The sequence below is a fragment of the Schistocerca cancellata genome, chromosome 11 (assembly GCF_023864275.1).
Source record: "Schistocerca cancellata isolate TAMUIC-IGC-003103 chromosome 11, iqSchCanc2.1, whole genome shotgun sequence".
Classification (NCBI taxonomy): Eukaryota; Metazoa; Arthropoda; class Insecta; order Orthoptera; family Acrididae; genus Schistocerca; species Schistocerca cancellata.
The window spans coordinates 43,579,477-43,606,098 of record NC_064636.1 but is presented as its reverse complement, the minus strand read 5'-3'; the positions used below and the strand labels follow the sequence as shown (position 1 = coordinate 43,606,098).

The 26,622-nt window shown below is 44.6% G+C and overlaps 1 protein-coding gene across 4 annotated transcripts in view; it reads right to left on the bottom strand.

Annotated features, from left to right (window-relative positions):
- The window catches only part of LOC126108513 (coiled-coil domain-containing protein CG32809-like), a 626,816-nt gene that overhangs the window by 251,571 nt on the left and 348,623 nt on the right, over positions 1-26,622 (bottom strand). For 3 of the 4 annotated variants that reach the window (XM_049913782.1, XM_049913780.1, XM_049913781.1), the window contains 2 exons: positions 16,828-16,999; positions 10,550-10,702 (listed from right to left, as the gene is read on the bottom strand). In XM_049913782.1, coding sequence (XP_049769739.1) covers positions 10,550-10,702; positions 16,828-16,999 — 325 coding nt within the window. The remainder of the gene's footprint in view (positions 1-10,549; positions 10,703-16,827; positions 17,000-26,622) is intronic. The other variant, XM_049913783.1, reaches the window with a different exon arrangement.

Genomic DNA, 26,622 nt, shown 5'->3' with positions numbered 1-26,622 from the left:
GAAAGCAAATGTAAATATATTTAAATCCCCGTGAAAATGTCAGAAAAAGTGTATAAATTACAATAACATTCGTGTATCAAGCCAAGAAAGTAACTCTTGCAAAATAGATGTACTCATTAGAGAGCTATGTATTTAATTTTGTCACTCCATGGAAAATATTCATCTGTCACAGACCACAACAAAAAAATATTCTTGGGAGAAAGGAAACAAAGATATTAATAAACATTAAGCATATGCTCTAAAGATATCATTCCAGATGACAATACGCAAATATCTGAATTGTTTCATTCCCCTGTAACATTTATAACTTTGTAGACTCAAAATTAATTATAGTGATTTTGATGAAAATTACAACTGGAATGACCTCTCTCCATTTCACAAACATTACATCAAAAGCCATTTCCCTAATTTGAAGTCAATAATTTCCAACAAATCCTGAAGTGCTTACTAAATGTTCCATCATTGAAAATTATCTTTTGTGCTTTTAACAAACTATACAAGGATTATTATTTCAGTGTAGCATTACAATTTTGCAAATGACACTAAAGCCTGTTGGGCATCAAACTAATCTCCAGGGAAACAAACACTATATTAACAGAAATAATTAATGCAGTTTGAAATTTGTGAGATTAGGTATTTTTGTTTTAAACAGGGGTGCATTTATAAGGATTCTGTGCAGTATTAGGGGCAACACACTAATGGTCAAAAATGAGTTTCATATTCATTCACTGTGTATTTCATTTATCCAAACAGGGGTTTATAATCAAGTTTTCACAATTGGAACTACATTATTTTGTGCATTTTTCCTATACATCTATTGGTACAGGGACTAGGAGACTTGAACTAATCATACCACACATTTATAAAAGAATTAAAAACAGACTTTTATCACTAAAATATGAGCTTCACTGAGGAATTTCCCATGAAGGAGTGCCTTTGTGCAAGTAAAGAATCAAATCAAATTAAATATAACTGAGATAAAACGAAACTGCCAGCAGCAGGAGATTGAAATGAAACTCAGCTTTTACATTGTACAGCGTATCATACAAAAGAGATAAACAAAACAGAATGTTCAGAAAGACCCATGCCAGTGGCTTCATTATGGCAAGAAAACTGTAGAGAAATATTAGAGATTAATCCCTCTAACTAAAAATCATCGTATCTGTAAGATCTTGGTTGACATATTTGTCTCACAATGGGCTCCATCACGTAAATAAATAATCAAAAACCATCCCAAAAAAGAGAGAGAAGAAAAACAATGCTTAGGAAACATTTTCACTTTCATTTACCAAAGATGGAATTTTATATTCCACCATCTGTAAAAACAATCACATAGTAACTATCTGCATAATGTATAAATATTTTTAAGAATTCAATCATACAATGCAAAGTAAGATATATAAAAAAAGCACAGCAACCTCAGAAAGTAAATACCCACTTCATTTACATGAGCATCTTTTCTTCCAAAAAACTCATGCATTACAAGATTTGAAAATGAACAAACAAAGATCTTTCTCATGTTCTCATCATAGAAGCATCAAGAAAGCAATAAATCAATAATCTGTTAGCAATTGTTTCCCTGGATACTTGGTGAAAATAATATTGCAGCTAACACATAACTATATCCAATACAGTAACTGCAATTAAATTTGTTCTTATTAGTTTTTAATTACAGTCAATGGGAGAGCACTATTTCAATGACATTGTTTTTCAGATTGCAATAAATACTTATTACAGCACATAAAGAGACAAAAGATTTCTTGAGGAGCTGAAAAACCAAAAGAAATTCAATGAAAGATATTGTCAAAATATATTTTCTAAATACAGGGATATATTGAGATACTAAAGACGATGAAGTACATTAGTATAGCCAAACAAAACACATAAGCGAAATTATGTAACAAAATTGTTACAAAAGACATAGAAATTGACTGCCTTCTTCCATCATGATGATATTACATACACTTAGGAGGTGATGTGAAAACAGTTACACAAATGTACATCAGTTAGCGAAAAAGAGCCACAGTATTATAAAAACATGGCTTTTTGCTGCAGAAAGCACAAATTAAATTATTGAAATTCATCATTAAGAATTCATATAAAACTACAATAATACCCAGTAATTAATGCACTAATACATTTTGTTGTGATTCAATAATTTATGCATTTTATGCACTAAAATCTGTTATATGATTATTTGACAGTAGACAGTCAACTTCTGAAGTCACTCTAATGGGAAGGAACAATAAGCAATACATTTAAAGATAGAGATATCAAGATAGGCTTTATATGGCGAGTTAAGATTAATTGTGCAATAAAACTACCTAAGGGACAGGAAATGCTGCCGTGTAGGTGCAATTCTCTTTACTATTTATGGTGCAAACAGGGACGTACAAGGAAAGCAGAAAGTGTGTAACACAATTTCCACTGCTGTTTTACATTCTGTGATGCTGGCTCTCTCACCTTATTCTCATGACCTCTATGCAAGATATACAATGAAGACAGCAGAATAATCACACAATCTTCTTTGAACACACGTTATTTAAGCTTCCCAGCAGGGGTTTGTGGGGATTCCCATTTATGTTCCATGAGCAGCTGTGTTACATTTTCCAATGAGTTACACCATCCTGTTACAATCCTAGCAATATGTCTCCAAATTTGTTCCATGTCTGCTGTCATGCCTAATTGGTAATGATTCCAAACACTTGAACAATACTTTAGAATTGATCACACCGACATCTTGTTTGCAGTTTCATTTACAGGTCCACTGCATTTTCCCTTTACTGATTTTATATGATAGTCCCATATCACATCATATCATATCAGCCAAAACCTTATATGATGTCATGAACACAAAATGTTCAACACTAATCTTGCAATCAGACACTATGGGCTCCTTTCTCTTTCCTATAGACGTGATCTCACATTTACATCAAATGCAAATTCTGTCCAAGTCCTTCCTGTGGTTCCTTAAAATCGTCGAAAGGCCAAACTTTGCTGTAGACAATATTGCCAGTGAATATCTCTTAGGATTTTTGGTAAATTGGACGTTAATTCCTTACTGAAAAATTTCATAGCTTTATTAATACTTAACCAGTTTTGGTGGAATAAAAAACATTTTGTTCTTTACACTGATGGAACTTGTTGCATGATACCTCATTTATGTCACTGCAGGTATCAGTAGCAGCTCATGGCACAACACCCAATCTTGCGTGAGGCAGCTCAGCTGGCATCCCACCACCAAGTATACAGATGTTATCAAAATGCAAAAGGTGCTCATGGTTCGATATATATAAAGACTATAAGGAATTGCCACTTGAAGATAATGAGCACAGCATCTGTACGAGAGCTGTGGATGCACAGTCACAGACAAAAATGTGGAAACGGTTCAGGAAATGATCACTCAGACTCCTCAGAAATCACAAAGACAGGGGTGGTTTAACCCGACTCATAATGACAACTGTTCTGAAGAATGAGCTATGTTTTCATAGGGGGGAAGCACACTACTGTTAAGAGCTATCATTGGAAGACTGTGACAGTTGAAATTTGAGAAGATAACGCTTTCCTGGTATGAATATTGAAACCCCTGGATTGATTCCAACCAAATTTGGCACAGAAACGGCAGACCTGATGAGTATCAGCACTAGTGCTTTATAACCTCTTAGTTCCAATAGGGGTGGAGATACGACCAAAAATATCTGTCTAGGCTGCCCTGCACAACAGGCATGTTGTTTTTGGGAACAGTATCAGCCTGTTCAAACAAATTTAGGGCTTGCAGCCGATCGTCATTCAATACTGATATTTCAACTGGGCATCTGCCAGTCATCTTCAGGTGAGCCGTCGCAGTATTGAACGACGACCGGCTGCAAGCCCAAAATTTGTTTGAACAGTCAATTCGCCAGGAAAATTTTAAAATTCACAGTATTGGCCTGCCAAAAAAACCTGTTTTGCAGGGCAACCTACAAGTCAGGGACAAGAAACAGTTTTCAGCCCCAACATGTAGGCTGCCCTGCATGAGAGGCATGTTGTGTTAAGAGTAGTATCTGCTGCAGGGGCTACTAGTGTGGATGAGCGTAGCTGGGAAGAGGTTGAGATGGACAGAGGAGGAGATGGACAGAGCAAGGGGGAGGACGAAATGGACACAGAGAGAGAGAGGCGCAGGTTCAAAAAAATGGTTCAAATGGCTCTGAGCACTATGGGACTCGACTGCTGTCGTCATAAGTCCCCTAGAACTTAGAACTACTTAAACCTAACTAACCTAAGGACAGCACACAACACCCAGCCATCACGAGGCAGAGAAAATCCCTGACCCCGCTGGGAATCGAACCCGGGTGTGGGAAGCGAGAACGCTACCGCACGACCACGAGATGCGGGCAGAGAGGTGCAGGAGGAGATGTATGTGTTAGCTGGAAGGTGCACAGGGGCAATGGGCAGGTGGAAAAGGAAGAGAGGGAGGGAGAGATGGGGCAGCTGGAGATGGTCAGAGAGAAGGTGAAGGAAGGTATGACCAGAGAGAGGGAGCAGAGGAAACAGACAAAGAGGGGCAGGAATCCATGGAGTGGTCATCAGCGCCCATACAAGAGCCCAATCATTCCATTCCCAGCCTTGAATGATGATGAGATGATGAGAACAACACAAACACCCAGTCCCTGGGCAGAGAAAATCCCCGACACAGCTGGGAATCGAACCCATGATCCAGAGGCAGCAATACTAGCCACTAGACCACGAGCTGCAGACGGGAGTGGAGAGGAGGAAATAGACAGATAGAGGTGGGAGGACGAGGTGGACAGACAGAGGGAGGAAGAGGTGGACACAGAGAAGGCGAGGAGAAGATGTATTCAACATGTGTGTCGAATACATATACAGATGAGATCCTGTGGTCAGATGGGGACAGGTTGAGTTGGATAGAGAAGGGGATGGACAGAGCAGGGGTAGAACGAAATGGACAGAGAGAGGGGAGCAGGAGGAGATGGACGAGTCAGCTGGGAGGTGCAGAGGGGTAGTGGGCTGGTAGAAAAGGAAGAGAGGAAGGCAGAGATGGAAAGAGAGAGGTGGAGATGGCCAGAGGGAAGCTGAAGGAAAATACAGTCAGGGAGAGGGAAACAGACAAAGAGAGAGACAGGAAGCCATTGAGACAGAGGGAGTGAGGATAGTGATGATGATGATGATGATGATGATGATGATGATGGTTTATGGGGCGCTCAACATTGTGGTCATCGGCGCCCATACTAGTTCCCAATCATTCCATTTCCTGTCTCGCCACATCTTGAATGATGCTGAGATGGTGAGAACAACACATACACCCAGACCATGGGCAAAGAAAATCCCCAACATGGCTGGGAATCGAACCCATGTTCCAGAGGCAGCAACACTAGCCACTAGACCATGAGCTGCGGACGGGAGTGGGGAGGATCAGATAGACAAGCTAGAGGTGGGAGGATAAGGTGGGGACAGAGAAGGGAAGGGGAAGATATGTTTAACACACGCCTTGAACACATATGCAAGAGAGACCCTGTGGTCAGATGGGGGCATGTTGAGTTACGTAGTGAAGGGGATGGACAGAGCAAGGGGGAGAACAAAATAGACAGAGAGAGGGGGGCAGGGGGAGATGCATGAGTCAGAGGGGTAGTGGGCAGGTGGAAAAGGATGAGAGGAAAGCAGAGATGGAAAGAGAGAGGGAGAGGTGGAGATGGTCAGAGGGAAGTCAGGGACAGGGAGAGAGGGAAACAAACAATGAGAGGGGGAGGGAGTGGGGAGGAGGAGATAGACAGGCAGAGGTGGGAGGAAGAGGTGGACACAGAGAAGGGAAGGAGGAGATGTGTTCAACATATGTGTCGAATACATATGCAGGCAGAGGGATGAGAAAGAGACTAGTTTTCAGCGAGATCCTGTGGTCAGATGTGGTTGTATTTCATGTTGCAGGGTCTGTTGACTGGCACAACTGTTATTATTGGGAAACAGAGGATCTGAGGATGGTTGTCGAAGAACCAACATACCCAAGGGTCATTGCATGTGTGGCATGACACCCATGTTGTCTACAAATGGGTCCATATCCTATTGGGAACACAACGGGCTTGAAGACTACATTCACGATACTGTCTACAAGGGATGATTACAGTGACCTAATCTTTATGCAGGAAAGGGCCCTGCATCTCTTTGCAAATTTTGTCTTTACGACTGTAAGGTGGTAAATGCCTCTGGTGAAACATGTCTGCTAGTATGATGAAGCTGGAGTTGCTGATTCGTTTTGAAGCTGACACTGAATGGGCAGGTTGTGGCATCGGGACCAGACCTTTAATTGCTTAGCTGGTGTAACCTACTGATCTCAAAAAATAGAGCTGTTGCCAACGGTATGGGAAGATAACGGCAAAACTCTGCCTGCTGAGACACAAGACTCGACCATGTCTTCTTGCTGACAGCGGTTTCCTATTCAGACTCAGTTCCAAACATAGGAAAGGTGGTTCTCACCATGCCTCTACGCATGCACAGGGAAGAAGGAAGACCATTTAAAACTAGAACAGTTTTTAATGGTTGCCGCCATTTTGAGTACTTTATCAAATCCTCTCAAAACGATGGCAGCTGAGATCTTTTTTCAGATTTTGGTTCGTCGCTATGTTAGGACTCATTATCACGAAGTTTCTTTTGTCTTAGTAATTTTGTTAATGGTGTCAAATGTGACTGTAATTTCAAGGAACTCTAAACACTGATAAGGAAATCATGGATACACCAGCGGGTTGTCCATTACCAAAGCGTCCTGAATCAATTATCTGTTTGCTTACAAACGCAATCTCCTGTGTTTCTTTGTATGCGGCACACCAGGTATACATCTCCTGACGTGGCGATCCTGTGAAGGTTCGTTGTGTTACAATGGCTCGACATCCATTCTCCGGGATGCTGGATGGCACATCTTGGCACCCTAAAATGGCCTGCAAGGAGCCCTGGCCTAATTCCCTGCGACTTCTTCCTCTTGGGTGAAAGGGGAAGTTTATTGTCCACAACCAAAAACTCTTGACAAGTTGGAGAAGTGAATTCGCCAAGTTCTTGAATACATGCAACTAGGTTACCCACAGTCTGTCACAAATGCCCCAATTCCTTTACAGAAACTGATGAATAATTGTGGTGCTTGTGCGGAATTTTAACAATGCTGAACTATTCTACCGCTCTAAGGAACAAAATTTTTCATGTTGTATCAAAACTGGTTATTTATTATTTAAGTTATAAACAGTTTTCAGTCGGAACTTAAATTTCTCCCAAGCCTGTATAATGAGGATGTTCGAGGTCTTATTATGCATCTTTGGGGTACACCCGATGTTACTTCCGTCTTTGTAGAACGTTCATCATCCAGTGCAATGTGGTGAGTTCTCTTGGTCGATAATTCTTCGAGCCAACCACATACAGGCTGGCGAAATTAATGCTGGGCTGGAAAACATTTCAAGCACCTTACGAAATGCAATTGAACGTACATCATCCACCCAGGGGTGCAGAAGATGTAAGTTGGGTAGTCTGCATTAAGGTGATTTAAATATTTTTCAAGGCATGGAATCAACCAGCAAACATCTGGCGCTGTTAAGCCCAGACCTTATCGTGAACTTATAGAATCTCTGTCAAGGCGATATTTAATTGATTTACATCTGAGCTCGCTATTGTGTGACTCCTCATACATTTGAGATTAATAGTGTCAGTCAAAGCTGGAGAGAGACTACACGTGTAGACATGAAGATTTTAAATGTGGAGGAAGCAGAAGCCACTTTAAATTCAGCACTGTCTCGGAATAGCCAGGGGAGTGTGCCACACATGAGAACAATGTTGACATAGAAAGAATTTGAGCATGCTGGAAAATGGGTCTACACAGGTAGCCAAAAATCTAGAAGCACATGGCAAGCTATAGGCTAACAAATACAGTACATGTACTAATTAACCAATGCTGAAGCTAAGCTGTGAATGGAGAAAAGGCAGTGAGAGCCAACTGCCTACACGACAAAGCACAACAGAAGCCAATTGTAGCAACTGTTCAGTTATTGTATCTAGACTATATCGCCGTGAAAGCTAGGGACAACATTATTTGCAGTATCACAAATCATGGCTGTAGAGGTATTCCCTCACACCACTACCATATTCGTTAGTGCAGCCAATCAAATCACTCAGAATATGTTATGTATGGCGTAAAAATAACAGGTGTAAAAACACATCATCCAGAGACTATATCTTTGATCGGTGGGTAAGTAAAATTTGTTGACTTTTCATGTTATGTAGAAGCTTTTGTAAATTACGAAATAACGAATATCCAGCTATATTATAAGATAGCAATGTGAAATTCATACTAGAAACACTCGCTGTCGTCTGGTCTAATTCCGGAATTACGCTGTTGGCAATTAAAACTGCAACACCGGTAGGTACAGATCAGAGACTTACCACTGTGGTAACACCTGTTCCTGTCAGATCACTGAAGTTAAGTGCTGTCAGGTTTGGCCAGTACTTGGATGGATGACCATCTAGGTCTGCCGAATACTGTTAGCAAGCGGTTGCATTCAGTCCTTGTGAGGGCAATTGAGGAGATATTCGATTTAGAAGTAGCGCTTCCAGTCACGATGACTGACATTGGCTTCGAGCTGTGTGCTGACCGCATGTCTCTCTATATGGTGTGGTCTCCTGGTGTGATGCTATGGAATGCCATTGGGTGTACAATACCATCACCCTTGGTTCATGTAACTGGTAATTTGGTTACCAGCTGTTAAATTTCTGGCCTGTTAAGGCCAGTGGCTGTGTCCTATCTTTGCTGTCTCCGTGAGGTTATCTTTCAGCAAGATATCACAAGACCACCACCAGGGTGACACAGAGGTCGATCAGTACCATTGCGCCTTTCGAGGCCTGTTCAGATGGAGAAGGAGAAGGGAGTAGGTATAGCAGGCAACGCAATTTTAGCTACTGCATGTATACCGTAAAGTAGGAAGAATACATCATTGCATTTGTACATGATCTGGTGGTATACAATTTAGTACACAGAGCAGCCACTTCCAGCAGAATTAATAGCAACAGCCTGGCTTGGCCTGACAGATGCAGGTACGTCATTCTGTGCTTCTTCAGCTCTATCCAAGTCTCCATCAATCATAGTACGTGGCAAGTCGTGTTTTTCCAGTCTTTTGACCGCCCGTGAATAGATGTCTTTGGGGGGGGAGGGGGTAATAGATCTGGAGAATGTCCTGGCTAGTGCAGTAGTGTATAACATCATTTGTATCGAGGTATGTCAGGTCAGAGCAGGAGACATGTGGTCTTGTGATATCTTGCTGAAAGATAACCCCACAGAAACATCAAAGATAGGACACAGCCACTGGCCTTAAAATGCCAGAAATTTAACACCTGGTAACCAAATTACAAGCTATGTGAACCAAGGGTGATCGTGTTGTATACCCAACACGGTTCAAACATGCGTCCAGCCATCCTGATTTAGGTTTTCCATGATTTCCTTAAATCGCTTCAGGTAAATGCTGGGGTGGTTCCTGTGAAAGGGCACGGCCAACTCCCTTCCCTAGTTCGATGGGACCGCGATCTCGCTGTTTGGTCCCCTCCCCCAAATGAACCAACCATGTGCCGGTAGAGGTTTCTCTGCTTCCTACATGAGGCATAATATGGCTTTCTCACAAATAAAGAACTTTCATATGTGTTTTAGGAATTAGAAACCCATTACATAATTTCTCCTTATATACGGAATGTACAGAAAGCTGCATCTGCTCACTTTCTGCATTTGTACATGCACACGTGTAGTACACTTGATGGCCATTTGACATTTGTTGCATTCGAGCTTTGTGGCGTTGCAGTTTTAATGACCCACCAGGTTAGCTGAGAGCGCTAATGCTCTGCTCCCTAGACTCGGGTAGGCATGTCGGCCCAGAATCCAATCCGACCAGCGGATTAACGACGAGGGCCAGTGTGCCAGCCAGCCTAGATGTTTTTAGGCGGTTTTCCACATCCCACTACGTGAACAACGGGCTGGTCCCCACCACCCCGCCTCAATTACACAACTCACAGGCATTTGAACACCTTCACACTATTCACGGATTACACTAGACGCAGACAGCTGGGGTACACTAATTCCATCCCAGGGGGTACGAGGTGGCAGCAGGATGGGTATCTGGCCACCCCTTAACATTCACGTTGCCAAATCTGTACCTAACCACACTGACCCTGCACAACCACGGGATATAGGCGCAAGTCAAAGAAAGAAAGAAAGTATAGTTATGTTAATAGAAAGTGTAGTTACATTAATAGAAAAGGCACGGACTGTTGCAATTTTTTTCTTTAGTGATATTTCTGAAAACAGTGACGGTGCACTCGAGCCCTGATGGACAAAATACTATTTGTGTAATCCTTTTATCTATTACTTTGCATATAGCAGGGATGGCAAATAGTATTGGTTTTCCTCTAATGTGGAGGGTGCCGTGCTGAACAGTTGCCAACCATCTACAGGAGCAGACAATGGGGTGGATGGAAAGAGGCAGAAAGACAGAGAAAGAGAGAGAAAAAGAGAGAGGGAGAGAGAAGCGCTCCCTACCGCCAGTGGTGGCGGCCTGTGCGGGCTGCTGGTGGCCGCGGTGGTGGTGGTGCTGCGGCCTGGGCAGCACCGGCTGGTACACCACGTGCGGCACCATGGCGGGGTACGGGTATGCGAACAGCGGGGGGCCCGCCACTGCGCCGCCGCCCTTACCTGGGGGCCGTCACACCACACCACAACGTACCACACCGTACTCACTACACTCTGACGTCTGCACCGTCTAACAGACACATTAGGTCCGGCACGTCACTGGGCCTGCAAGCTGCTACTCTGACAATTTATAAGCAATAATTAAAAACTGAGCTATTAGTCCAGGCCGAAGTGTAGCCGTACTACCATGCAAGTCATCACAATTACCTAGGCAGAAATAATGTTCATCATCAGAGCATCATTACTGTCGCTGGGGTCTGTTTGTCACTGTTGTACACTTTGTCATCATCACCGTGTTCTATTTTCTTTGGTAACTGAAGAAAAATTCACAAGCAAAGATCGCTGAAAAAGCACTTTATTGCTTGACTGATTTCGACAGGGCTGTGGCGTCTCTGGCACAGAGCACCCTATCTTTGACTCTTGACTTCTTTGAACTGCTTTTGTTCTATCTCTCGGCGCGCAACTTGTGTTTCTGCCATGTTTGTTCTTCTTGCCTCAGTGTCTAATAAATGCATATACAATATTTAGAGTGTGTTATTACCAACCAACCATACATGATAACCACAAGGCTATGCTGTCATTGCCGGGTCTGCAAAAGGATGAACGTAAAATTCTGTTGCAGATTGACTGATGACATAATAGCTCTGTCGAAACCAGTCATCCAGTGAAATGTTTAATTAATTATCTTGGCTTCGGAAGTTTCCTTCAGTTATTGTACATTCCAAATGGCCCCCATACTGACAATGTCAGTGCGTTTTTCACACCTTCGCTCTCTTTCAAAATTGTTCATTTCTTAATTGTTGCTATTAACGTTGTCGTCTTGGTCGTTATTTATAAGGTCATTGTCCTACTTCACCTCTCTCTCCTTGTTGTCATGTATTTCATTATTATCGTCCTCTGATCTGTCACTGTCCCTTTCATTGCTGTAGTCTATTCGACTATAGTCATCACGTCCATTGTCGTAATCTACTTCATCATTATCAGCTCTTGCATAGTCACTATCTCTTTCATTGTTCTCTATTTCGATGCCGTTTGTTCATTGTTGTATATTTTATAATGATCTATTTCACTGTTAACATCACCTATTTCCACATAGTATATATCATTGTCATGTCGCAGTCATCGTCTATTTCTGCATGGTGTACTTTGTCGACGCTACTTCGACATCATCTATATCATCGCTTTCCTCTAGTTTCCCATCGTCTGTTTTGCCACATTTGATGCCTTCACCATCGTCAGTCTCAGTATCGTCACCTATTTCGCCACCGTTTTCGTCGTCGTCGTCTTCCTCTATTTTGTCGTCGTCAGTTCGGCTGTGATCGTCTTGTAATACGACATCGTCTCACTCTTTGTTGTCTTCCATTATTTTCCTGTCGTGTTTTGTACTGTTGTCGTCTATTTCAACGTCGTTTATTTGGTCGTCATCGTATTGCTTACATCGTCACCAACTGTTGTCATCGACACTATTTTGATTCTTCATTCTATCTTATGTAATCGTCCCGGTCAATTTTATGTGATCACATAGTTGAGGATGTCCCTTCACGCGTTATCTGCGCGAGAATATATATATATATATATATATATATAAACAAAGATGATGAGACTTACCAAACAAAAGCGCTGACAGGTCGATAGACGCACAAACAAACACAAACATACACACAAAATTCAAGCTTTCGCAACAAACCGTTGCTTCGTCAGGAAAGAGGGAAGGAGAGGGAAAGACGAAAGGATGTGGGTTTTAAGGGAGAGGGTAAGGAGTCATTCCAATCCCGGGAAAGGAAAGACTTACCTTAGGGGGGGAAAAAAGGACAGGTATATACACACACACACACACACACACACACACACACACACACACACACACATATCCATCCGCACATACACAGACACAAGCATTGTCTGCTTGTGTCTGTGTATGTGCGGATGGATATGTGTGTGTGTGTGCGAGTGTATGCCTGTCCTTTTTTCCCCCTAAGGTAAGTCTTTCCGCTGCCGGGATTGGAATGACTCCTTACCCTCTCCCTTAAAACCCACATCCTTTCGTCTTTCCCTCTCCTTCCCTCTTTCCTGACGAAGCAACGGTTTGTTGCGAAAGCTTGAATTTTGTGTGTATGTTTGTGTTTGTTTGTGTGTCTATCGACCTGCCAGCGCTTTTGTTTGGTAAGTCTCATCATCTTTATTGTTAGATATATTTTTCCCACGTGGAATGATTCCCTCTTATTATGTGTGTGTGTGTGTGTGTGTGTGTGTGTGTGTGTGTGTGTGTGTGGTTTCTCACTGGTCACTGCACGTTACTACCACAACACGTACAACACTGAAAAAGAAAATACATCAAGTTTTGTATCCAAAAGGCAAAGAAAGGAGTTTTTCTCACATTACGGCTGCACAGCAGAAGAAGTATAATCGGTTCTGCGGAAACATAGTTATTATTTCCCACAACATAAGAACAGGCAATTGGCCCCTGGACACAGGGAAACCAGCGCACCAATCAAAGCCACTTCTCACAAATCGACGAGCCAAATGAAAAGTTAGCAAATTAATGTAATAGAAAGGTACTCGGTAACAATGTGGAGAAATGGAGCCACTGATGATGCCTTTTGTTAGATTACGCAGTACATATCTGGGGTGAATACGAATCACAGATGCACAAAGGCGACATTTTAATTGAATGGATCATTAAGCAAGTAACTAGACATCTGTACGGGAATAGGAAGAGCGTCACAACGTAGTCTGGCAGGGCTTTGCTTGGTGATGAACTGATACTGCTCTGAATCAATATGAAAACCAGTTTTCATTGTAATTTTTTTTATGCTGTCCCACGTGTGCAGAGGTGACAAGGTAAAATAGATATTCTCTCCTTTGTCTTCCAGTTCTGATGATGGCGAAAGCTGACAGGCACTGGTTAGGAACGTAAAACAAGTTCTGTCATTGTGCCAAAGAAATTACTGAGTGTACAATATAAATTCAAACACTATCTGGACGACAGAACTTTCTTTTTTTTCTTCAAAAACTTGAGGCAGAGCTTCTCTGGACAGTAGCGAGATGCAGCATGGCTGAGAGAACAGAAAAATGGCTCATTCCGTGCCAAATGATCTAGCCTCTCCCACATTTCGTCGAAATTCCAACACGTACCAAACGTAATACCAACAACTTTTAGCTCTTTAAGTGCAGCACTTTTCTTGAGACAATCGTCCAAGTGAGGGTGGTCAAAATCTTCTGCTCAACATATTTCGTCATTTTTGACAAATGATTGCAAAGTTGATTAAATCTTTATCGTGTTATCAGCCGAGACGTCTCGCCGCAACGTTTCGACAAGTTTCCTATTTCCTGTCGTCTGGTAAAGTGTCGGGTCATGACCGGTTTGTCCTTTTATAGCCGCTAGATCGCAGACATCTCTTTTCCTGAATGAGATTTTCACTCTGCAGCGGAGTGGCGCTGATATGAAATTTCCTGGCAGATTAAAACTGTGTGCCGGACCGAGACTCGAACTCGGGACCTTTGCCTTTCGCAGGCAACTGCTCTACCAACTGAGCTACCCAAGCACGACTCACGCCCTGTCCTCACAGCTTTACTTCTGCCAGTATCTCGTCTCCTACCTTCCAAACTTTACAGAAGCTCTCCTGCGAACCTTGCAGAACTAGCACTCCTGAAAGAAAAGATACTGCGGAGACATGGCTTGGCCACAGCCTGGGGGATATTTCCAGGATGAGATTTTCACTCTGCAGCGGAGTGTGCGCTGATATGAAACTTCCTGGCAGATTAAAACTGTGTGCCCGACCGAGACTCGAACTCGGGACCTATGTTTGGAAGGTAGGAGACGAGATACTGGTAGAAGTAAAGCTGTGAGGACGGGGCGTGAGTCGTGCTTGGGTAGCTCAGTTGGTAGAGCACTTGCCCGCGAAAGCCAAGGTCCCGAGTTCGAGTCTCGGTCCGGCACACAGTTTTAATCTGCCAGGAAGTTTCATCTCTTTTCCTGATGGCCGCGGTGGGGGTTGGGGATGTGGGCACCTGTGTAGAGGGAGGTCTAGACGTCGAGTCTGGGAGCTGCCTGTCTATTCCGTCCGTTGCCTACCCAACTTTTGCATGAAAGCGTTCCTTACGAACGGCAATTCCCATAGGGAGTTCCGCTAGAAAGCGTTGTCCCAGTTGACAAAATCATTGTGTAGTCTTATTTCCACTGCTTCTTTGATGACTGAATGCCAGAATTCATTGGCTTAGCGTACTACCTTTGTCTGATCAAAAACAAACGTGCGTCCTTTGTTTATGCCGTGCACTGCCATTGCAGACTTTTCAGTCTGACCAAGGCAAACACTTGTTCTGAACAGAAGTGTGATATGCATCGCTGCGTCTGGCCAATGTACCGCATGCCACACTCGCAACAGATGCTGTAGACACCTGGTCTTGCAGTCCATCGGGCAGATACTGTGATGCATCTCGCAGTGCTGTTCAGAAAACGTGTAGAGCGTTTGATTCAGCGAAACTGACAAGTCTGCAGTGGCAGAGTACAACATTAACAAAAGGAGCACGTTTGTTTATGAACAGACAACAGTGTGTGCCAAGCTCATGAGTGCTGGCATTTGGTCATCAAAGAGACAGCGGAAATAAGCGTGCACAACGATTTTGTCAACCCAAATGTGGCGTTAGTAAAAATACGTCAGGAACGTGCTGATGTGAAAGTGATGGAGACAGCTTCAACTTCATCCTACCAGCATTGAGACTTGACACCTGGAACCAACTTCACCCTGCCACCACTGGGATTCGGTCTCCAGAGCCAAGTTCACCCTGTCAGCGCTACGGCTTGACATGCAGAGCCAATTTCATACTACCAGCACCAGGAATCGACACCCGGAGCCAACTTCACGCTACCAGCACTGGGACTCGACACCCAGAGCCAACTTCATCCTGCCAGCACTGGGACTCGACAACCAGAGCCAACTTCATCCAGCCAGAACTTGGACTCGACACCTGGAACCAGCTTCACGCCACCAGCCATGGGACTCAACACCTGGAACCAACTTCACCCTGCCACCACTGGGGCTTGACCTCCAGAGCCAACTGCACCCTGCTAGCAGCAGGACTCGACACCTAGAGCCAACTACACCCTGCCAGTACTAAGACTTGACACCTGGAACCTACCATGACTGGGACTTGACCTCTGGAGCCAACTGCACCCTGCCAGCACCAGAATACCTGGAGCCAACTTCACGCTTCCATCACTGGGTCTTGACACCCAGAGCCAACTTCATCCTGCCAGCACTGGGACTCGACACCTGGAACCAACTTCACCCCACCAGCCATGGGACTCAACACTTGGAATTTCACCCTGCCACCACTGGAACTTGACCTCCGAAGCCAACTTCACCCTGCCAGCGCCAGGACTCGACACCTGGAGCGAATTTCACCCTACCAGCACCAGGACTCGACACATGGAGCCCTGCCAGCCATGGGACTCCTGGAACCAACTTCACCCTGCCACCACTGGGACTTGATCTCTGGAGCCAACTTCACCCTACTAGCATCAGGACTTGACACTTGGAGCCAACTTCACCCTACTAGCACTGAGAATCGACACCTGGAACCAACTTCACCCTACCATGACTGGGACTTGACCTCTGCAGCCAACTGCACCCTGTCAGCACCAGAACACTTGGAGCCAACTTCATCCTACTAGCATCAGGACTTGACACTTGTAGCCAACTTCACTCTACTAGCACCGGGACTTGACACTTGGAGCCAACTTCCCTCCACCAGCATAAGGACTTGATACTTGGAGCCAACTTCACTCTGCTGAAAGGTGATTCGCTCTCCCATTGATCACTTAGGAGAGAATTATGCAGTCCAGTGTCTATAAAGGGATGAACTGAACATGAACACAACACCCCTTGAAGATGGCAAATAGGAAACACATTGAAATGTTGCGACAAGACGACATTACGTCTCGGCTGATGAGCCAAGTTTTCATAAATGAAATTCGTCAGAGAAGCCTGGATTCCCAAAAAATTACATAGTGGTAGAGTGGCCTCCCCAATGTAATTCGCTGCATCAGCTCACTGCAAAGTGTAGTAGTCAAAATACAAACTGAATAGTGTGATTACCGTGACCACTAAGTCTGTAGGATGGCTCACCTAGAGGCCGCTCCAGGGTCTTGGACGGGGTGCGAACCACGGGCAAGCTGGAGCGCTGCTTGCCGCCTCGTCGGAACCCCGTCGAGCTGGTCTCCACCTCCGACATGATGCCCGGGTCGTCGTCGAACAGCATGGCCGACGGCAGCGGCGGGTACCCGCGCGGCAGCGGAGACTGCACAGGGCACACGGCAACGAGTCACAAACAACACTGCAAGTCTAACTCTACACAAGCCAGCAACACACACAATTCCAAGCCAAACAGTCCTCCGCCACTCATTCCCCACATATAATTCTCCACACAGAAGTAAGAACTGGGAATCCACACCACCACGTGTTGAACCAACCTCCAGCACTCTCTCATTCACTCTGCAAGCCTAACTACACTGATGAGCCAAAACATTATGACCACTGCTCACCACGACACTGGACGCCACCTGGTGGCGTTGTGGGCACGTGACGCAATAACAAAAGCATGTGAGTGGAGCACCCACGGACATGGGATCATCCTACATCTACATCTACATGATTACTCTGCAATTCACATTTAATTGCTTGACAGAGGGTTCATCGAACCACAATCATACTATCTCCCTACCATTCCATTCCCGAACAGCGTGCGGGAAAAACGAACACCTAAACCTTTCTGTTCGAGCTCTGATTTCTCTTATTTTATTTTGATGATCATTCCTACCTGTGTAGGTTGCGCTCAACAAAATACTTTCGCATTCGGAAGAGAAAGTTGGTGACTGAAATTTCGTAAATAGATCTCGCCGCGACGAAAAACGTCTTTGCTTTAATGACGAGTGTAGTGTAAGCTGTCTCTTTAGTGCACTTGTTGCATCTTCCAAGTGTCCTGCCAATGAAACGCAACCTTTGGCTCGCCTTCCCCACAATATTATCTATGTGGTCTTTCCAACTGAAGTTGTTCGTAATTTTAACACCCAGGTACTTAGTTGAACAGACAGACTCGAGAATTGTACTATTTATCGAGTAATCGAATTCCAACGGATTTCTTTTGGAACTCGTGTGGATCACCTCACACTTTTCGTTATTTAGCGTCAACTGCCACCTGCCACACCATACAACAATCTTTTCTAAATCGCTTTGCAACTGATACTGGTCTTCGGATGACGTTACTAGACAGTAAATTACAGCGTCATCTGCGAACAACCTAAGAGAACTGCTCAGATTGTCACCCAGGTCATTTATGTAGATCAGGAACAGCAGAGGTCCCAGGACGCTTCCCTGGGGAACACCTGATATCACTTCAGTTTTACTCGACGATTTGCCGTCTATTACTACGAACTGCGACCTTCCTGACAGGAAATCACGAATCCAGTCGCACAACTGAGACGATACCCCCTAGTCCCGCAGCCTGATTAGACGTCGCTTGTGAGGAACGGTGTCAAAAGCTTTCCGGAAATCTAGAAATACGGCATCAACTTGAGATCCCCTGTCGATAGCGGCCATTACTTCGTGCGAATAAAGAGCCAGCTGCGTTGCACAAGAACGATGTTTTCTGAAACCGTGCTGATTACGTATCAATAGATCGTTCCCTTCGAGATGATTCATAATGTTTGAATACAGTATATGCTCCAAAACCCTACTGCAAACCGACGTCAATGATATAGGTCTGTAGTTAGATGGATTACTCCTACTACCCTTCTTAAACACTGGTGCGACCTGCGCAATTTTCCAATCTGTATGTACAGATCTATCGGTGAGCGACCGGTTGTATATGATTGCTAACTAGGGAGCTATTGTATCAGCGTAATCTGAAAGGAACCTAATCGGTATACAATCTGGACCTGAAGACTTGCCCGTATCAAGCGATTGAAGTTGTTTCGTAACCCCTAAGGTATGTACTTCTAAGAAACTCATGCTAGCAGCTGTTCGTGTTTCAAATTCTGGAATGTTCCATTCGTCTTCCCTGGTGAAGGAATTTCGGAAAACTGCGTTCAATAACTCCGCTTTAGCGGCGGAGTCGTCGGTAACAGTACCATCAGCACTGCGCAGCGAAGGTATTGACTGCGTCTTGCCGCTTGTGTACTGTACATAGGACCAGAATTTCTTCGGATTTTCTACCAAATTTCGAGACAATGTTTCGTTGTGGACCCTATTAAAGGCATCTCGCATTGAAGTCCGTGCCAAATTTCGCGCGTCTGTAAATTTTAGCCAATCTTCGGGATTTCGCGTTCTTCTGAACTTCACATGCTTTTTCCGTTGCCTCTGCAACAGCGTTCGGACCTGTTTTGTGTACCATGGGGGATCAGTTCCATCTCTTATGGGCTGCAAATGGGGAAATCCATTGAGATATGCGACTTTAACAAAAGACAGATTATTATTGCGCAGGGACTGTGAACGGTCACCTCGAATGTTCGCGTGCTACTGCCGTGAGCATCTACAGAAAGAGAAAGGACAGTGAGACAACCACTGGGCGCTAAATGATTGGACATCCAGGACTCTTCACAGAACATTGGGTTTGGAAGCTTGTCTGCTCTGTAAACTAGGATAGATGTTGATTTGTGGCATCTCTGCCAAAAAGAGCACAATGCCAGTGCACTCTCAAGTGTTTTGGGGCGCACCGTTCATTGTACATTGTCGAACTCGGAGCTCCTTAGATTAGATTAGTTTTTCGTTCCACAGACTCGTGTTGAGCAGATCTTCGTGGATGTGGAACATGTCAATATTTTTTTTAAGCTGAAATAACAATACTAATAGTATGAATATATACAATACATCATTTGTTTCTATTAAAAAATTCGTTAATGGAGTAGAAGGAGTTGGCCACTAGTAAGTCTGTCAGGCTCCTTTTAAAAAGATCTTTATTTGTAACCAAATTTTTTATGTTTGCTGGCAAATTATTGAAGATGCGTGTTTTTGAATTGAAGTAAATGCTTTTAAGTCCTTGTACAGATCATTTTTGTTCCTGGTATTGTATGTATGAACTCAGCTATTTGTTGGAAAAAGAGATATAGTATTTAGGACAAATTTCATTAAGGAGTAAATATACTGCGAGGCAGTAGTTAGTATACCCATTTCTTTGAAAAGGTTTCTATAGGACGTCCGTGAATTTATTCCACAGATAATACGTATTACACGCTTTTGCACTCTGAAAACTTTTGTTTGACTTGAAGAGTTACCCCAAAAATATTATACCATATGACATTATGGAATGAAAGTAGGCAAAGTATGCAAGCTTTTTCATTTTTATGTCGCCTATGTCAGCTAACAATCGAATTACAAATACAGATTTGTTAAGGCATTTCTGCAGTTCTGTGATGTGCTCCTCCCAACACAATTTATTATCAAGATGTAATCCCAGGAATTTAAGACTGTCAACCTCTTCTATCAGCTCTTCTTCATACTTTATGCACATGCTGGGAGGAAACCTCTTACAGGTTCTGAATTGTATATAGTGAGTCTTTTCGAAGTTTAATGTCAGATAGTTAGCTTTCAAACATTTATTAATATCCATCAAAATATCATTAGCAAATCTTTCTAGAACTACACTCGACATACTATTTATTGCAATACTTGTGTCTGCAAACAAAACGAACTCTGGCAGTGTAACTGATGAGACATCATAAATGTACACAAGAAAAAGCAATGGCCCTAAGATGGATCCTTGTGGGACACCACATGTAATTTCTTCCCATTCTGATGATGACTGATGACTTAATTCACTAGTCCCTTGCATTGACATCATTTGTTTCCTTTTAGCGAGGTATGACTTGAACCATTTTGCAGCACTGCCTGTGACACCATAGAATTCTAATTTATTTAAAAAGATCTGCAGCAGACCACCCGTACATGTTCACATGTTGACTCAACAACATCTTCAATTACGACTGCTATGGGCACGGGACCATCTGGATTCGACCGTCGACCAACAAAAACGTGTCGGCTCTTCAGGTAAATAACATTTGTAGTACACTAGATTGATGGTCATCTCTAAAGGGAGGGCAGGTCGAAACGTGCAGCGCGCCATGGACGCAGGCTGCTGGGAGTAGTATTACGCGCTGGGAGACATCGTCCTCCGCTTGCATGGGACCTGTTCTAGTATTCGAAGACACGCTGACAGCTGCGACATGCTGGATGTCTTCCCCGGCGGCGATGCCATCTTTCGGAAGTACACTCCTGGAAATTGAAATAAGAACACCGTGAATTCATTGTCCCAGGAAGGGGAAACTTTATTGACACATTCCTGGGGTCAGATACATCACATGATCACACTGACAGAACCACAGGCACATAGACACAGGCAACAGAGCATGCACAATGTCGGCACTAGTACAGTGTATATCCACCTTTCGCAGCAATGCAGGCTGCTATTCTCCCATGGAGACGATCGTAGAGATGCTGGATGTAGTCCTGTGGAACGGCTTGCCATGCCATTTCCACCTGGCGCCTCAGTTGGACCAGCGTTCGTGCTGGACGTGCAAACCGCGTGAGACGACGCTTCATCCAGTCTCAAACATGCTCAATGGGGGACAGATCCGGAGATCTTGCTGGCCGGGGTAGTTGACTTACACCTTCTAGAGCACGTTGGGTGGCACGGGATACATGCGGACGTGCATTGTCCTGTGGGAACAGCAAGTTCCCTTGCCGGTCTAGGAATGGTAGAACGATGGGTTCGATGACGGTTTGGATGTACCGTGCACTATTCAGTGTCCCCTCGACGATCACCAGTGGTGTACGGCCAGTGTAGGAGATCGCTCCCCACACCATGATGCCGGGTGTTGGCCCTGTGTGCCTCGGTCGTATGCAGTCCTGATTGTGGCGCTCACCTGCACGGCGCCAAACACGCATACGACCATCATTGGCACCAAGGCAGAAGCGACTCTCATCGCTGAAGATGACACGTCTCCATTCGTCCCTCCATTCACGCCTGTCGCGACACCACTGGAGGCGGGCTGCACGATGTTGGGGCGTGAGCAGAAGACGGCCTAACGCCGGCCGCGGTGGTCTAGCGGTTCTGGCGCTGCAGTCCGGAACCGCGGGATTGCTACGGTCGCAGGTTCGAATCCTGCCTCGGGCATGGGTGTGTGTGATGTCCTTAGGTTAGTTAGATTTAAGTAGTTCTAAGTTCTAGGGGACTTATGCCCTAAGATGTTGAGTCCCATAGTGCTCAGAGCCATTTGAACCATTTGAACGGCCTAACGGTGTGCGGGACCGTAGCCCAGCTTCATGGAGACGGTTGCGAATGGTCCTCGCCGATACCCCAGGAGCAACAGTGTCCCTAATTTACTGGGAAGTGGCGGTGCGGTCCCCTACGGCACTGCGTAGTATCCTACGGTCTTCGCGTGCATCCGTGCGTCGCTGCGGTCCGGTCCCAGGTCGACGGGCACGTGCACCTTCCACCGACCACTGGCGACAACATCGATGTACTGTGGAGACCTCACGCCCCACGTGTTGAGCAATTCGGCGGTACGTCCACCCGGCCTCCCGCATGCCCACTATACGCCCTCGCTCAAAGTCCGTCAACTGCACATACGGTTCACGTCCACGCTGTCGCGGCATGCTACCAGTGTTAAAGACTGCGATGGAGCTCCGTATGCCACGGCAAACTGGCTGACACTGACGGCGGCGGTGCACAAATGCTGCGCAGCTAGCGCCATTCGACGGCCAACACCGCGGTTCCTGGTGTGTCCGCTGTGCCGTGCGTGTGATCATTGCTTGTACAGCCCTCTCGCAGTGTCCGGAGCAAGTATGGTGGGTCTGACACACCGGTGTCAATGTGTTCTTTTTTCCATTTCCAGGAATGTATAACTGTCCGTGTCTCGAAGCCAGAACCGTGCTACAATGGTTGGGTTGGGTTGTTTTGGGGGAAGAGAGCAAACAGCGGAGTCATCTGTCTCATCGGATTAGGGAAGGATGGGGAAGGAGGTCGGCCATGCCCTTACAAAGGAACCATCCCGGAATTTGCCTGGAGCGACTTAGGGAAAGCACGGAAAACCTAAGTCAGGATGGCCGGACGCGGGATTGAACCGTCGTCCTCCCGAATGAGAGTCCAGTGTGCTACAATGGTCTGAGGACCTTAAGAATGAACTCATATTGATGACTCGGCGATTAAATTGGCCTCACGTAAATCATTCGGGGAAGTGGCAACAAAACGACTATTCACGTTGGTGTTTAGAATATATGAGTCTGCCGATATACCATCTGACTTTCGGAAAAGCATCATCAACACAATTCCGAAGACGGCAAGAGCTGACAAGTGCGAGAATTATCGCACAATCAGCTTAACAGCTCATGCATCGAAGCTGCTTACAAGAATAATATACAGAAGAATGGAAAAGAAAATTGAGAATGCGCTAGGTGACGATCAGTTTGGCTTCAGGAAAAGTAAAGGGACGAGAGAGGCAATTCTGACGTTACGGCTAATAATGGAAGCAAGGCTAAAGAAAAATCAAGACACTTTCATTGGATTTGTCGACCTGGAAAAAGCGTTCGACAATATAAAATGGTGAAAGCTGTTCGAGATTCTGAAAAAAGTAGGGGTAAGCTATAGGGAGAGACGGGTCATATACAATATGTACAACAACCAAGAGGGAATAATAAGAGTGGACGATCAAGAACGAAGTGCTCGTATTAACAAGGGTGTAAGACAAGGCTGTAGCCTTTCGCCCCTACTCTTCAATCTGTACATCGAGGAAGCAATGATGGAAATAAAAGAAAGGTTCAGGAGTGGAATTAAAATACAAGGTGAAAGGATATCAATGATACGATTCGCTGATGACATTGCTATCCTGAGTGAAAGTGAAGAAGAATTAAATGATCTGCTGAACGGAATGAACAGTCTAATGAGTGCACAGTATGGTTTGAGAGTGAATCGGAGAAAGACGAAGGTAATGAGAAGTAGTAGAAATGAGAACAGCGAGAAACTTAACATCAGGATTGATGGTCACGAAGTCAACGAAGTTAAGGAATTCTGCTACCTAGGCAGTAAAATAACCAATGACGGACGGAGCAAGGAGGACATCAAAAGCAGACTCGCTATGGCAAAAAAGGCATTTCTGGCCAAGAGAAGTCTACTAATATCAAATACCGGCCTTAATTTGAGGAAGAAATTTCTGAGGATGTACGTCTGGCGTACAGCATTGTATGGTAGTGAATCATGGACTGTGGGAAAACCGGAACAGAAGAGAATCGAAGCATTTGAGATGTGGTGCTATAGACGAATGTTGAAAATTAGGTGGACTGATAAGGTAAGGAATGAGGAGGTTCTACGCAGAATGGGAGAGGAAAGGAATATGCGGAAAACACTGATAAGGAGAAGGGACAGGATGATAGGACATCTGCTAAGACATGAGGGAATGACTTCCATGGTACTAGAGGGAGCTGTAGAGGGCAAAAACTGTAGAGGAAGACAGAGATTGGAATACGTCAAGCAAATAATTGAGGACGTAGGTTGCAAGTGCTACTCTGAGATGAAGAGGTTAGCACAGGAAAGGAATTCGTGGCGGGCCGCATCAAACCAGTCAGTAGACTGATTACCAAAAAAAAAAAAAAAAATCCTGTGGAACCCATGTGGCTCCCTATCGGCGGCATCACCGAATTCCCAAATCAGCGGCCCGTTATTTGCGCGAATTACGTGAATGGGCGTAGACATCTAATTCCATACACCTCCACAAACCTACCAACAAAGTGTGGGATCCTTGATACGCAGAATCAGTGATGTATTTCACTCCAAAGACGGACAGATACGCTATGAAAAGCAGGTGACCATAATGTTTTGCCTCATCAGCGTACGAGGTGCAGGCTAACCACACAACTGCGTGTTAAACACCCCTCCACCACACACCCAACAAGACGCAACACACGATAGTGGAAACTGCCAAGCTACGTAATCTTATGTTAAATCACCACTCGTGCCGCCATTGAAGAAAGGGGAAAACTTTGTCGCCGATAATTTTCAAATGAAATTCTTGGTTGTAACAAACCCAAATGTACGTCAGCTTCCTGGGTAAACCGAATGTTGCGATCCTACCGTTTTTTTGTAATCTCTGTTCATATTTTAGGCTAAAAAATATGAAATTCATGTTTCTCGCATAATTACGCAATAAACTGGTGCATTTACGAAATTTTATACCGTTCCAAATTTGTCCATAACATAGTAACATTTTTATAGTTTCTGTTTGATAATGTCGTGCAACAAAAATTAGATATCCTGCAGATTTGTCTTTACAATAATCTAGCAACAAAATAGAGTGAATTCGTGTGCCAAAGGTAATCTGATTTTTACTTCTTTTTACATCATTTATAACCAACGCCAAACACACACACACACACACACACACACACACACACACACACACACACATATATATATATATATATATATATATATATATATATATATGAAGATGGTATCTGCTCTTTCGGACATGTCCGGAACAGCAGATACTATCTTCACATATTTATATTTACACTACTGGCCATTAAAATTGCTACACCACGAAGACGACGTGCTACAGATGCGAAATTTAACCGACAGGAAGAAGATGCTGTGATAAGCAAATTATTGGCTTTTCAGAGCATTCACAGAAGGTTGGCGCCGGTGGCGACACCTACAACGTGCTGACGTGAGGAAAGTTTCCAACGGATTTCCCATACACAAACAGCAGTTGACCGGCGTTGCCTGGTGAAACGTTGTTGTGATGCTTCGTGTAAGGAGGAGAAATGCGTACCATCACGTTTCCGACTTTGATAAAGGTCGGATTGTAGCCTATCGCGATTGCGGTTTATCGTATCGTGAAATTGCTGCTCGCGTTGATCGAGATCCAACGACTGTTAGCAGAACATGGAATCGGTGAGTTCAGGACGGTAATACGGAACGCCGTGTTGGAACTTAAAGGCCTCGTATGACTAGCAGTCGAGATGACAGACATCTTATCCGCACGGCAGCAACGGATTGTGCAGCCACGTCTCGATCCCTGAGTCAACAGATAGGGACGTTTGCAAGACAACAACGATGTGCACGAACAGTTCGACGACGTTTGCAGCAGCACGGACTATCAGCTCGGAGAACGTGACTGCTGTTACCCTTGACGCTGCATCACAGACAGGAGCGCCTGCGATGGTGTACTCGACGACGAACCTCAGTGCACGAATGGCATGGTATGGGGTGCAATTGGTTACACGTCTCGGTCACCTCTTGTTCGCACTGACGGCACTTTGAACAGTGGACGTTACATTTCAGATGTGTTACGACCCGTCGCTCTACCCTTGATTCGATGCCTGCGAAATCCTACATTTGAGCAGGATAATGCACGACCGCATGTTGCACGTCCTGTACGGGCCTCTCTGGGTACAGAAAATGTTCGACTGCTGCCCTAGCCAGCACAATCTCCAGATTTCTCACCAACTGAAAACGTCTGGTCAATGGTGGCCGAGCAACTGGCGCCAGTCACTACTCTTGATGAACTGTGATATCGTGTTGACGCTGCACGGGCAGCTGTACCCGTATACGCCATCTGAGCTCTGTTTGACTCAATGCCCAGGCGTATCAAGGCCGTTATTACGGTCAGCGGTGGTTGCTCTGGGTACTGATTTCTCAGGATCTATGCACCCAAATTGGGTGAAAATGTAATCACATGTCAGTTCTTGATAAAATATTTGTCCAATGAATACCCGTTTATCATCTGCATTTCTTCTTGGTGTAGCAATTTTAATGGCCAGTAGTATAGTTACGGCTCACCGACCATTTGACCATCTTCTTCTGTGCAGATGCACAAACAGTGCCCGAACTCTTACAGGAAATCGGCAGTAAAGCCTCGAGTAATGAGTATA